Genomic DNA, 14,370 nt, shown 5'->3' on the forward strand with positions numbered 1-14,370 from the left:
TAACAAATGTACGTTAATGACAGTTAAATTGTGTCAATAAATTGACAAAATTAACTAATGTAAGTTAATAAGACTTAACAAATGTACGTTAATGACAGTTAAATTGTGTTAAGAAATTGACAAAATTAACTAATGTAAGTTAATAAGACTTAACAAATGTACGTTAATGACAGTTAAATTGTGTTAATAAATTGACAAAATTAACTAATGTAAGTTAATAAGACTTAACAAATGTACGTTAATGACAGTTAAATTGTGTTAATAAATTGACAAAATTAACTAATGTAAGTTAATAAGACTTAACAAATGTACGTTAATGACAGTTAAATTGTGTTAATAAATTGACAAAATTAACTAATGTAAGTTAATAAGACTTAACAAATGTACGTTAATGATAGTTAAATTGTGTTAATAAATTGACAAAATTAACTAATGTAAGTTAATAAGACTTAACAAATGTACGTTAATGACAGTTAAATTGTTTTAATACATTGACAAACTTAACTAATGTAAGTTAATAAGACTTAACAAATGTACGTTAATGACAGTTAAATTGTGTTAATAAATTGACAAAATTAACTAATGTAAGTTAATAAGACTTAACAAATGTACGTTAATGACAGTTAAATTGTGTTAATAAATTGACAAAATTAACTAATGTAAGTTAATAAGACTTAACAAATGTACGTTAATGACAGTTAAATTGTGTTAATAAATCGACAAAATTAACTAATGTAAGTTAATAAGACTTAACAAATGTATGTTAATGACAGTTAAATTGTGTTAATAAATTGACAAAATTAACTAATGTAAGTTAATAAGACTTAACAAATGTACGTTAATGACTGTTAAATTCTATTAACAAATTGACAAAATGAACACATGCAGGTGAGAAAATACTTAACAAATGTACGTTAATGACAGTTAAATTGTGTTAATAAATTGACAAAATTAACTAATGTAAGTTAATAAGACTTAACAAATGTACGTTAATGACAGTTAAATTGTGTTAATAAATTGACAAAATTAACTAATGTAAGTTAATAAGACTTAACAAATGTACGTTAATGACAGTTAAATTGTATTAATAAATTGACAAAATTAACTAATGTAAGTTAATAAGACTTAACAAATGTACGTTAATGACAGTTAAATTGTGTTAATAAATTGACAAAATTAACTAATGTAAGTTAATAAGACTTAACAAATGTACGTTAATGACAGTTAAATTGTGTTAATAAATTGACAAAATTAACTAATGTAAGTTAATAAGACTTAACAAATGTACGTTAATGACAGTTAAATTGTGTTAATAAATTTACAAAATTAACTAATGTAAGTTAATAAGACTTAACAAATGTACGTTAATGACAGTTAAATTGTGTTAATAAATTGACAAAATTAACTAATGTAAGTTAATAAGACTTAACAAATGTACGTTAATGACAGTTAAATTGTGTTAATAAACTGACAAAATTAACTAATGTAAGTTAATAAGACTTAACAAATGTACGTTAATGACAGTTAAATTCTATTAACAAATTGACAAAATTAACACATGCAGGTGAGAAAATACTTAACAAATGTACGTTAATGACAGTTAAATTGTGTTAATAAATTGACAAAATTAACTAATTCAAGTTAATAAGACTTAACAAATGTATGTTAATGACAGTTAATTTGTGTTAATAAATTGACAAAATTAACTAATGTAAGTTAATAAGACTTAACAAGTGTACGTTAATGACAGTTAAATTGTGTTAATAAATTGACAAAATTAACTAATGTAAGTTAATAAGACTTTAAAAATGTATGTTAATAAATTGTATTAATAAATTGACAAAATTAACCATACATTTGTTATTTTATAATACCTTTTTAACTGACATTAAAACACATTTTTTAAGTCTTTTTAACATGCATTTGTTAATTTGTAATACAATTTTAACTGGCATTAACATACATTTGCTAATATGCTAATACACTTTAAACCACATTAAGTCTTTTTAACATACATTTGTTAATTTTTTCATGATTTTAATGCATTTTCAACTGTCATTAACATACATTTGTAAATTATTATTAACTTACATTGGAATTAACATATTAGCAAATGTATTTAACGCAGTTAAAATTGTATTATAAATTAACAAATGTATGTTAATGTTGCTTAAAATGTATTAACATATTAACACATGTATGGTAATGTCAGTTAGGGTTAGGGTTGTGGTTGGGGTTAGGTGTAAGGGTTAGGGTTAGGGTTAGGGTTAGGTGTAAGGGTTAGGTGTAAGGGTTAGGGTTAGGGTTAGGTTTAGGGTTAGGGTTAGGGTTAGGGTTAGGGTTAGGTGTAAGGGTTAGGGTTAGGGTTAGGGTTAGGGTTAGGGTTAGGTGTAAGGGTTAGGGTTAGGGTTAGGGTTAGGGTTAGGGTACAAGGTGGTTGGTGCCTGTTGTGGTCACAAGGTGGTTGGTGTCTGTTGTGGTCACAAGGTAGTTGGTGTCTGTCGTGGTCACAAGGTGGTTGGTGCCTGTCATGGTCACAAGGTAGTTGGTGCCTGTTGTGGTCACAAGGTAGTTGGTGCCTGTTGTGGTCACAAGGTGGTTGGTGCCTGTCATGGTCACAAGGTAGTTGGTGCATGTTGTGGTCACAAGGTAGTTGGTGCCTGTTGTGGTCACAAGGTAGTTGGTGCCTGTTGTGGTCACAAGGGGGTTGGTGCCTGTCATGGTCACAAGGTAGTTGGTGCCTGTTGTGGTCACAAGGTAGTTGGTGCCTGTTGTGGTCACAAGGTGGTTGGTGCCTGTCATGGTCACAAGGTAGTTGGTGCCTGTTGTGGTCACAAGGTAGTTGGTGCCTGTTGTGGTCACAAGGTAGTTGGTGCCTGTTGTGGTCACAAGGTGGTTGGTGCCTGTCATGGTCACAAGGTAGTTGGTGCCTGTTGTGGTCACAAGGTAGTTGGTGCCTGTTGTGGTCACAAGGTAGTTGGTGCCTGTCGTGGTCACAAGGTAGTTGGTGCCTGTCGTGGTCACAAGGTGGTTGGTGCCTGTTGTGGTCACAAGGTGGTTGGTGCCTGTTGTGGTCACAAGGTGGTTGGTGCCTGTTGTGGTCACAAGGTGGTTGGTGTCTGTCGTGGTCACAAGGTAGTTGGTGCCTGTTGTGGTCACAAGGTAGTTGGTGCCTGTTGTGGTCACAAGGTGGTTGGTGCCTGTCATGGTCACAAGGTAGTTGGTGCATGTTGTGGTCACAAGGTAGTTGGTGCCTGTTGTGGTCACAAGGTAGTTGGTGCCTGTTGTGGTCACAAGGGGGTAGGTGCCTGTCATGGTCACAAGGTAGTTGGTGCCTGTTGTGGTCACAAGGTAGTTGGTGCCTGTTGTGGTCACAAGGTGGTTGGTGCCTGTCATGGTCACAAGGTAGTTGGTGCCTGTTGTGGTCACAAGGTAGTTGGTGCCTGTTGTGGTCACAAGGTAGTTGGTGCCTGTTGTGGTCACAAGGTGGTTGGTGCCTGTCATGGTCACAAGGTAGTTGGTGCCTGTTGTGGTCACAAGGTAGTTGGTGCCTGTTGTGGTCACAAGGTAGTTGGTGCCTGTCGTGGTCACAAGGTAGTTGGTGCCTGTCGTGGTCACAAGGTGGTTGGTGCCTGTTGTGGTCACAAGGTGGTTGGTGCCTGTTGTGGTCACAAGGTGGTTGGTGCCTGTTGTGGTCACAAGGTGGTTGGTGTCTGTCGTGGTCACAAGGTAGTTGGTGCCTGTCGTGGCGGTAACCCTAGAACCCGTTGGTGGAAACCAGCTGTGAGGGATGCCGTCAAGCTGAAGAAAGAGTCCTATCGGGTTCTTTGGCTCATAGGACTCCGGAGGCAGCTGACAGGTACCGACAGGCCAAGCGGTGTGTGGCTTCAGCGGTCGCGGAGGCAAAAAGTCAGACATGGGAGGAGTTCGGGGAAGCCATGGAAATGACTTCTGGACGGCTTCGAAGCGATTCTGGACCACCATCCGCCGCCTCAGGAAGGGGAAGCAGTGCACTATCAACACCGTGTATGGTGAGGATGGTGTTCTGCTGACCTCTACTACGGATGTTGTGGATCGGTGGAGGGAATACTTCAAAGACCTCCTCAATCCCACCAACACATCTTCCTATGAGGAAGCAGTGCCTGGAGAATCTGTGGTGGGCTCTCCTATTTCTGGGGCCGAGGTTGCCGAGGTAGTTAAAAAGCTCCTTGGTGGCAAGGCCCCGGGGGTGGATGAGATCCGCCCCGAGTTCCTTAAGACTCTGGAGGCTGTGGGGCTGTCTTGGTTGACAAGACTCTGCAGCATCGCGTGGACATCGGGGGCGGTACCTCTGGATTGGCAGACCGGGGTGGTGGTTCCTCTCTTTAAGAAGGGGAACTGGAGGGTGTGTTCCAACTATCGTGGGATCACACGCCTCAGCCTTCCCGGGAAGGTCTATTCAGGTGTACTGGAGAGGAGGCTACGCCGGATAGGTGGAGCAGATGCATGGAAATTGAAATGTAAAAGGTGGTGTTGTGCAGGTGGAGCAGATGTGGACCCCGTGCAAGGTGGACTTCCATCCAGAGATCATTATCAGTCCACTTCCTGACGTAGGACTGGTGTCCCCCTTCTTAGCGCCCCCTTGTGGCGTGACGTCCTGTGACAACACGGACATCATGTGGGGCTACAACCGTCACTGGCAGCTTCGCTCTCCCAAGCGACTGCGCTACAGGATCGTCAACCTCTGCCAGGACGACGGCCAGAACCCCACCGTGTCCCGGGACCAGATCCAGCTGCAGCACGGGGCGCTGATTGCCGCCTTGGCGCCGTACAACATCACCTTTGACCTGAGCGTGCTGGCCGTCACCAACTCCAGTCTGAGGCGCAGGTTGATCCTCAGCAACTGTCACGTGGGCAAGATAGGAAACGGGCGCTGCGACCCCGAGTGTGACCACCCCAGGACGGGTCACGACGGAGGAGACTGTCTCAGGCCGGGACCTTGTTCCAGCTGGAAGAGACAAGATGGCCGCTGTCACGCCGAATGTAACAGCGTCCTCTACGACTACGACGATGGAGACTGCTGTGACCCTCAGGTGACAGATGTCCTCAACACCTGCTTTGATCCACACTCACCTGACAGGTATGCACACTAATAATACCTCCTATATGTATATGTACATGTATATGTATATGTATATACAGTATGTATATGTATATGTATATGTATATGTATATGTATATGTATATGTATATGTATATACAGTATGTACATGTATATGTATATGTATATATAAATATATATATATATATATATATGTATATATGTATGTACAGTATATATGTATGTAAGTGTGTTTTGCATACAAGTATGTCAAGTATGTAAGTAGGTCAAGTATGTAAGTGTGTTGTGTAAAAGTATGTTCGATAGATAAGTGTGTAAGTATGGTAAATATGTAAGTGTGTTAAGTATGTAAGTGTTTTAAGGCTGTGTCTTGTGTATAATAAGTGTGTTAAGTATGCAAGCATGTTAGTATGTCAGTGTGTTAAGTATGTAAGTGTGTTTAGTATGTAAGTGTGTTTAGTATGTAAGTGTTTTAAGTATGTAAGTGTTTTAAGTATGTGTGTTTTGTATAATAAGTGTGTTAAGTATGCAAGTATTTTAGTATGTAAGTGTGTGAGGTATGTAAGTGTGCTTAGTATGTAAGTGTTTTAAGTATGTGTTGTGTATAAGTGTGTTAAGTATGCAAGTATGTTAGTATGTAAGTGTGTTAAGTATGTAAGTGTTTTTAATATGTAAGTGTTTTAAGTATGTGTGTTGTGTATAATATGTGTGTTAAGTATGCAAGTATGTTAGTATGTAAGTGTGTTAAGTATGTAAGTGTGTTTAGTATGTAAGTGTTTTAAGGCTGTGTCTTGTGTATAATACGTGTGTTAAGTATGCAAGTATGTTAGTATGTCAGTGTGTTAAGTATGTCAGTGTGTTAAGTATGTAAGTGTGTTTAGTATGTAAGTGTTTTAAGTATGTAAGTGTTTTAGGTATGTGTGTTTTGTATAATAAGTGTGTTAAGTATGCAAGTATTTTAGTATGTAAGTGTGTGAGGTATGTAAGTGTGCTTAGTATGTAAGTGTTTTAAGTATGTGTTGTGTATAAGTGTGTTAAGTATGCAAGTATGTTAGTATGTAAGTGTGTTAAGTATGTAAGTGTTTTTAATATGTAAGTGTTTTAAGCATGTGTGTTGTGTATGATAAGTGTGTGTTAAGTATGCAAGTATGTTAGTATGTAAGTGTGTTAAGTATGTAAGTGTGTTTAGTATGTAAGTGTTTTAAGTATGTGTGTTGTGTATAATATGTGTGTTAAGTATGCAAGTATGTTAGTATGTAAGTGTGTTAAGTATGTAAGTGTGTTTAGTATGTAAGTGTTTTAAGTATGTGTGTTGTGTATAATATGTGTGTTAAGTATGCAAGTATGTTAGTATGTAAGTGTGTTTAGTATATAAGTGTTTTAAGTGTGTTGTGTATGATAAGTGTGTTAAGTATGCAAACATGTTAGTATGTAAGTGTGTTAAGTATGTAAGTGTTTTTAATATGTAAGGGTTTTAAGTATGTGTGTTGTGTATGGTAAGTGTGTGTTAAGTATGCAAGTATGTTAGTATGTAAGTGTGTTAAGTATGCAAGTGTTTTTAATATGTAAGTGTTTTAAGTATGTGTGTTGTGTAGGATAAGTGTGTGTTAAGTATGCAAGTATGTTAGTATGTAAGTGTGTTAAGTATGCAAGTGTTTTTAATATGTAAGTGTTTTAAGTATGTGTGTTGTGTAGGATAAGTGTGTGTTAAGTATGCAAGTATGTTAGTATGTAAGTGTGTTAAGTATGCAAGTGTTTTTAATATGTAAGTGTTTTAAGTATGTGTGTTGTGTAGGATAAGTGTGTGTTAAGTATGCAAGTATGTTAGTATGTAAGTGTGTTAAGTATGTAAGTGTGTTTAGTATGTAAGTGTTTTAAGTATGTGTGTTGTGTATAATATGTGTGTTAAGTATGCAAGTATGTTTGTATGTAAGTGTGTTTAGTATATAAGTGTTTTAAGTGTGTTGTGTATGATATGTGTGTTAAGTATGCAAATATGTTAGTATGTAAGTGTGTTAAGTATGTAAGTGTTTTTAATATGTAAGTGTTTTAAGTATGTGTGTTGTGTATGATAAGTGTGTGTTAAGTATGCAAGTATATTAGTATGTAAGTGTGTTAAGAATGTAAGTGTGTTTAGTATGTAAGTGTTTTAAGTATGTGTGTTGTGTATAATATGTGTGTTAAGTATGCAAGTATGTTAGTATGTAAGTGTGTTTGGTATATAAGTGTTTTAAGTGTGTTGTGTATGATAAGTGTGTTAAGTATGCAAGTATGTTAGTATGTAAGTGTGTTAAGTATGTAAGTGTTTTTAATATGTAAGTGTTTTAAGCATATGTGTTGTGTATGATAAGTGTGTGTTAAGTATGCAAGTATGTTAGTATGTAAGTGTGTTAAGTATGTAAGTGTGTTTAGTATGTAAGTGTTTTAAGTATGTGTGTTGTGTATAATATGTGTGTTAAGTATGCAAGTATGTTAGTATGTAAGTGTGTTAAGTATGCAAGTGTTTTTAATATGTAAGTGTTTTAAGTATGTGTGTTGTGTAGGATAAGTGTGTGTTAAGTATGCAAGTATGTTAGTATGTAAGTGTGTTAAGTATGCAAGTGTTTTTAATATGTAAGTGTTTTAAGTATGTGTGTTGTGTAGGATAAGTGTGTGTTAAGTATGCAAGTATGTTAGTATGTAAGTGTGTTAAGTATGTAAGTGTGTTTAGTATGTAAGTGTTTTAAGTATGTGTGTTGTGTATAATATGTGTGTTAAGTATGCAAGTATGTTAGTATGTAAGTGTGTTAAGTATGTAAGTGTGTTTAGTATGTAAGTGTTTTAAGTATGTGTGTTGTGTATACTATGTGTGTTAAGTATGCAAGTATGTTAGTATGTAAGTGTGTTTAGTATATAAGTGTTTTAAGTGTGTTGTGTATGATAAGTGTGTTAAGTATGCAAACATGTTACTATGTAAGTGTGTTAAGTATGTAAGTGTTTTTAATATGTAAGGGTTTTAAGTATGTGTGTTGTGTATGGTAAGTGTGTGTTAAGTATGCAAGTATGTTAGTATGTAAGTGTGTTAAGTATGCAAGTGTTTTTAATATGTAAGTGTTTTAAGTATGTGTGTTGTGTAGGATAAGTGTGTGTTAAGTATGCAAGTATGTTAGTATGTAAGTGTGTTAAGTATGCAAGTGTTTTTAATATGTAAGTGTTTTAAGTATGTGTGTTGTGTAGGATAAGTGTGTGTTAAGTATGCAAGTATGTTAGTATGTAAGTGTGTTAAGTATGTAAGTGTGTTTAGTATGCAAGTGTTTTAAGTATGTGTGTTGTGTATAATATGTGTGTTAAGTATGCAAGTATGTTTGTATGTAAGTGTGTTTAGTATATAAGTGTTTTAAGTGTGTTGTGTATGATATGTGTTTTAAGTATGCAAATATGTTAGTATGTAAGTGTGTTAAGTATGTAAGTGTTTTTAATATGTAAGTGTTTTAAGTATGTGTGTTGTGTATGATAAGTGTGTGTTAAGTATGCAAGTATATTAGTATGTAAGTGTGTTAAGAATGTAAGTGTGTTTAGTATGTAAGTGTTTTAAGTATGTTTGTTGTGTATAATATGTGTGTTAAGTATGCAAGTATGTTAGTATGTAAGTGTGTTTGGTATATAAGTGTTTTAAGTGTGTTGTGTATGATAAGTGTGTTAAGTATGCAAGTATGTTAGTATGTAAGTGTGTTTAGTAGGTACGTGTGTTTAGTATGTAGGTCTAGACCAGATCGGACCGATTTAAGTCTATGAGCAAGACCTAGTGCTCGGGTGAGAGGCCAAACGTCTTCAAAGTCCAGATGCAGTTGATTGAATGGCCTAAAAATCACCCGTTTCTTGTCTAGTCCTGCTTCAGAAGTCCAAAGTGACTTTTTCTTCCAATCTTTTCCTCCCATAGGGCCTACATGAGTGTGAAAGAGCTGAAGCAGGAGCTTCACCTGAGTGGCACAGACACGCTCAATGTCTTCTTTGCCAGCAACTCTGTACGAGAAGAACTAGCCGGAGCAGCAACCTGGCCGTGGGCAAAGGAAGCTCTGACACACCAAGGTAATTCAATGACCTTTGGTAATGATTGTTGAAGCCCAAACTAAGGCAGGGAGAAGAAGGAACATTGAACTTCTTGAGTGGTCAAGACCAGGAGAACAGACTCACAAGTGCCCCCAGGTACCACAACCCTCTCAGTTCTGAAACTGAAAACTTCTTCCCCTTCTTTAGGCACAGTGCCCATCAATTAGCCAAGGTAAGGCGTTGCTTTGTGAACAGTCAAGGAGAGAGAGGGGGAGAATAAGGTTGACAGCAAAGAGGTGACAACACAATCAAGCACTCAAGTTTCACCAAAACTGGATGTGAGTTTCCTAGATGAATGTACCCACAGGCGGCTGATGGAGGACAGCCAGATATTCTGTCCAAGGGGCAAGAATGCGATGGCGATCGACCACAGGGGGGCAGGTGATTGGATTCTTGAGATAAAAAGGCTGGAACTCATAGACTGAGCAAATCTGAGACATGCCAGTGAGGGTGTTGTGCATGGGTGTACTTGATCAGTGGGAGGTGGAAGGACTGCAAGCCGGGGGGCTGCCTCCAGATCCCGATTTTCCATCTCCATTTGTTTGCCTTAGGATAAAATCCTGAGGCCAAACTGCAGGAGTGACCGATCACAAAAACTGTGGACTACTGTTTGAGACCCTGGCCGTAGGATTCCCACAAAAGAAAAACAACATGTATAACTAGGAGCTCGGCAAACCAGAGACAAAGTCCAATGCAACATTGGACCAAGAGCAGGGTGGGTTGTGTAAAGGACAAAGGAAGGCAGCAAACGCTTTGTCTGAAGTCCTGTTACGACCTTGACACCCGCTCTTTGCATCTGCCACCAGAATGGGCAGTGGACTCAGTGCAGTTCAGGTCAAAGTTCTGGAGTAACCAATCAAAGGCTGGGGGAGCTTCAAGAGGATGAGGTTCTGGGGATTCTCCTCAGAAGGTAGTACATCCAGTCAATAAAATTGTCAGGCATTCTAGGCTTCGAACAGTCGAAAAATGTGAAGTTAAGAAGACTGGAGTTGAGCCTTCGAGCCAAGCACAGATAACCAGGATCTTGGGGTAAGTCAGTTTGGGGAGGGGATGGCTGGAACCATCAAACCAAGTTCCGCTATCCCTGTAGGTGGAACATGCCAACCAGCAACTCCCTCTTGCCAATATCAATATACTGTTCCACTGGGATCAGGCAACGAGAGAAGAAGACACAGGTGTGACATTTTTAGTTTGGTGGAATGTTGGGACAACCCGGCTACGACACAAACAATTCAGAGGCAGGATTAGGGTGACAAAGTCCAGGAGCAGAGGTAAACAAAGACTTCATGTTTGTTACGAGACGATTAAGCTTTTGAGTTCCAAAGAAATTGATATCTCGTGAATGTTAGGCTAGTCTAAGGTTCTGCAAGTTGGAAACCATTTTTAATGTTTGCGAGCCCCAAAAACCTTTCAAAATCATATCTTGATATACGAGTCGGAACATAGAAACCATGCCCGCCCGGATCTGTCCTGAATTGGCCTCTTTCTCTACTATGAACCTGAAAAACAAGACAAGACATTTGAACAATATGCTGATGTTGCACAGAAGAGGAGAATACTCGGTATCCCGATATCACTTACCATACAATCCTGACAATTGCAGCTTTAAGGTATAAACACAAATCAGACATGTTTGTAACCCGTACCCAAGTGGCCCATACTTTTTGTTAACCAAAAAAACAAAACAACACTGAACAGAGAAGATCCATCCGTCCATTTTCTACCGCTTGTCCCTTTCGGGGTCGCGGGGGGTGGTGGAGCCTATCCCAGCTGCATTCGTGATGGATGAAAATATATTTCCCCAGGTTTGAAGACATTGTATATTCTGAAGACTGGTGTGGAAGCCCCACCCAAAACGCAGGTGCAGTGCTCAAGCAACAACAGAAAAATCACCATCCCCCACACAGGCATGCCGATCAGGGACAAGGCCTCCCAGGACCAGACCTGCAACAGGCCAATTGAAATGGCGCAGACAGGCACACCCGCCTGTGGACAAGGCATGGTAGAGGCAGAAGACAACCAGCGCCTGATCCAGTAAAAGACCATAACCCGCGCAGGCAGGACAGAGATGGGACGCCCCACCAGAGGGGCCCAGAGACACACCACTGCCAGAAAGACAGGCACACCCGCCCGTGGACAAGGCATGGTAGAGGCAGAAGACAACCAGCGCCTGATCCAGTAAGAGACCATAACCCGCGCAGGCAGGACAGAGATGGGACGCCCCACCAGAGGGGCCCAGAGACACACCACTGCCAGAAAGACAAACCGCCCCGGCCTAACAGCTCTTACATCATTTTGGTGGAAGTTCTCTGAACGACAGTCTGAGGAAAATAAGATATCTGAATAGTAATTCTACTTCAACCTTCCTAAGAATTTGTAGTTCCTCTCCTCAGGTGGAATGGTGCTGAACCCATCCTATTTTGGCACAAGTGGCCACCACAACACCATGATCCATGAAATGGGTCACATTCTTGGACTGTACCATGTCTTCAAGGGAGTAAGCGAACGAGAATCCTGCGACGACCCATGTCAGGTAACACACATTTTACCTTGGTATATTTATGCACACCCTTACCTCCAAGTCCACAGGAGTTACATTGTAGACCTCCTCCCGCATACTTTTAGGGGTTCTTTCTAACCAGAAGTGGCCCCAAAGGGTTTGGGCCGTATTAACTTGTATCCAAGATAGTCCTTGAATTCAAATGGGCTAACATACCTGAATTCCCAAACTACGCGAGAAAGGACCATCTTACCCTCGAGACCCCAGGGGAACCCACATTGTCCTAAGATCCCAAAGGAGCCCAAATGGACATGCTTCTAAAAGTCCTGCTGTTAGACTATAAAAAATGGCCAACCAGTACGGGGCTGGAACCTATTTGGGTACATTTCAAACCTTTTTGGGAACCTCGTTTGTCATTTGCAATTTTTGGGACATTCTGGGACATTCCCCCGTCCCCCCCGGGGGCCTACATGGGTACAACTGGGACCGTGTAGGTACTTTTAAAACCAGGCTAGGGCTGGCATAAACCCAGCATGAACATGGTGGACTGTTTGTAAAACTGTAAAGGTACAACATCAGCACTTTGCCCAAGAGCAGGAGACAACAGCATCCATGGAAACGGGAGATCTTTGTGCTGACACGGCACCGACACCCAAGTCCAAAAGCTGCCATGATCCTGGAGCTGTGAACGACAGCTGTGGCATCACCGTCTACCAGGACACACCTTACAACAATTACATGAGTTACACAGGTGAGTCCAAAACCACACTTTCTCATTGATCACTTTTATTACAATCAATCATTAGGAAATTAAATCATGACGAAATACATCCTGAAATAATGTACGTTGTTATAATCTCCCCAAACTTGTCCCAATCATTTGTGCTACGTTTGTGCTCCAAACATGTTCCTCTGTGACCATGCGGTTTTTGAATTGACATTTTATGTTATTAACGTGTAATTAACATGTAATTAACGTGTAATTAACGTGTTGTTAATCATAACAAGACCATAACTACGTCTCCCCAAACTTGTCCCAATCATTTGTGCTACGTTTGTGCTCCAAACATGTTCCTCTGTGACCATGCGGTTTTTAAATGACCATTTTGTGTTATTAACGTGTAATTAACGTGTAATTAACGTGTAATTAACGTGTTGTTAATCATAACAAGTCTCTAACTATGTCAAAATCTCCCCAAACTTGTCCCAATCGTTTGTGCTACATTTGTGCTCCAAACATGTTCGTTTGTTCCGATGCTGTTTTTAAATTAACATTTTAGGTTATTAACAGTAATTAACATGTAATTAACGTGTAATTAACGTGTTGTTAATCATAACTAGACCCTAAAGACATCCCCCCAAACTTGTCCCAATCGTTTGTGCTACGTTTGTGCTCCAAACATGTTCGTTTGTGCCGATGCTGTTTTTAAATGACCATTTTGTGTTATTAACGTGTAATTAACGTGTAATTAACGTGTTGTTAATCATAACAAGTCTCTAACTATGTCAAAATCTCCCCAAACTTGTCCCAATCATTTGTGCTACGTTTGTGCTCCAAACATGTTTGTTTGTGCTGATTCTGTTTTTAATGAACATTTTATGTTATTAACGTGTAAGTAACGTGTAATTAACGTGTAATTAATGTGTAATTAACTTGTTATTAATCATAACAAGACCCCTAACTACATCTCCCCAAACTTGTCCCAACCGTTTGTGTTACGTTTGTGCTCCAAACATGTTCGTTTGTGCTGATGTGGTTTTCAAAATATTAACACTTTTTATGTAATTAACGTGTAATTAATGTGTAATTAACATGTTTTTAATCATAACAAGACCCTAACTATGTCTCCCCAAACTTGTCCCAATCATTTGTGCTACGTTTGTGCTCCAAACATGTTCGTTTGTTCTGATGCGGTTTTTAAATGACCATTTTGTGTTATTAACGTGTAATTAACGTGTAATTAACGTGTTGTTAATCATAACAAGTCTCTAACTATGTCAAAATCTCCCCAAACTTGTCCCATTGGTTTGTGCTACATTTGTGCTCCAAGCATGTTAGTTTGTGCCGATGCTGTTTTTAAATGAACATTTTATGTTATTAACAGTAATTAACATGTAATTAACATGTAATTAACATGTTATTAACGTGTTGTTAATAATAACAAGACCCTAACTAAGTCTCCCCAAACGTGTCCCAATCATTTGTGCTACGTTTGTGCTCCAAACATGTTCCTCTGTGACCATGCGGTTTTTGAATTTACATATTATGTTATTAACGTGTAATTAACATGTAATTAACGTGTAATTAACGTGTTGTTAATCATAACTAGACCCTATCTACATCTCCCCAAACTTGTCCCAATCATTTGTGCTACGTTTGTGCTCCAAACATGTTCCTCTGTGACCATGCGGTTTTTAAATTGACATTTTATGTTATTAACGTGTAATTAACATGTAATTAACAGGTGATTAACGTGTTGTTAATCATAACTAGACCATAACTACGTCTCCCCAAACTTGTCCCAATCATTTGTGCTACGTTTGTGCTCCAAACATGTTCGTTTGTTCCGATGCAGTTTTTAAATGACCATTTTGTGTTATTAACGTGTAATTAACGTGTAATTAACGTGTTCTTAATAATAACTAGACCCTAAAGACATCTCCCCAAACTTGTCCCAAT

At 38.6% G+C, this 14,370-nt stretch overlaps 1 protein-coding gene across 1 annotated transcript in view; it reads left to right on the forward strand.

Moving 5' to 3' along the window:
• pappa2 (pappalysin 2) overlaps window positions 1-14,370 on the forward strand; it is a 141,809-nt gene that overhangs the window by 69,592 nt on the left and 57,847 nt on the right. Inside the window, exons 36-39 of the mRNA XM_062068795.1 lie at window positions 4,521-5,119; window positions 9,021-9,169; window positions 11,584-11,723; window positions 12,288-12,441. Of these exons, the coding sequence (XP_061924779.1) occupies window positions 4,521-5,119; window positions 9,021-9,169; window positions 11,584-11,723; window positions 12,288-12,441 (1,042 nt within the window). The remainder of the gene's footprint in view (window positions 1-4,520; window positions 5,120-9,020; window positions 9,170-11,583; window positions 11,724-12,287; window positions 12,442-14,370) is intronic.

Source organism: Entelurus aequoreus, linkage group LG14, assembly GCF_033978785.1.
Source record: "Entelurus aequoreus isolate RoL-2023_Sb linkage group LG14, RoL_Eaeq_v1.1, whole genome shotgun sequence".
In the NCBI taxonomy this organism is placed as follows: Eukaryota; Metazoa; Chordata; class Actinopteri; order Syngnathiformes; family Syngnathidae; genus Entelurus; species Entelurus aequoreus.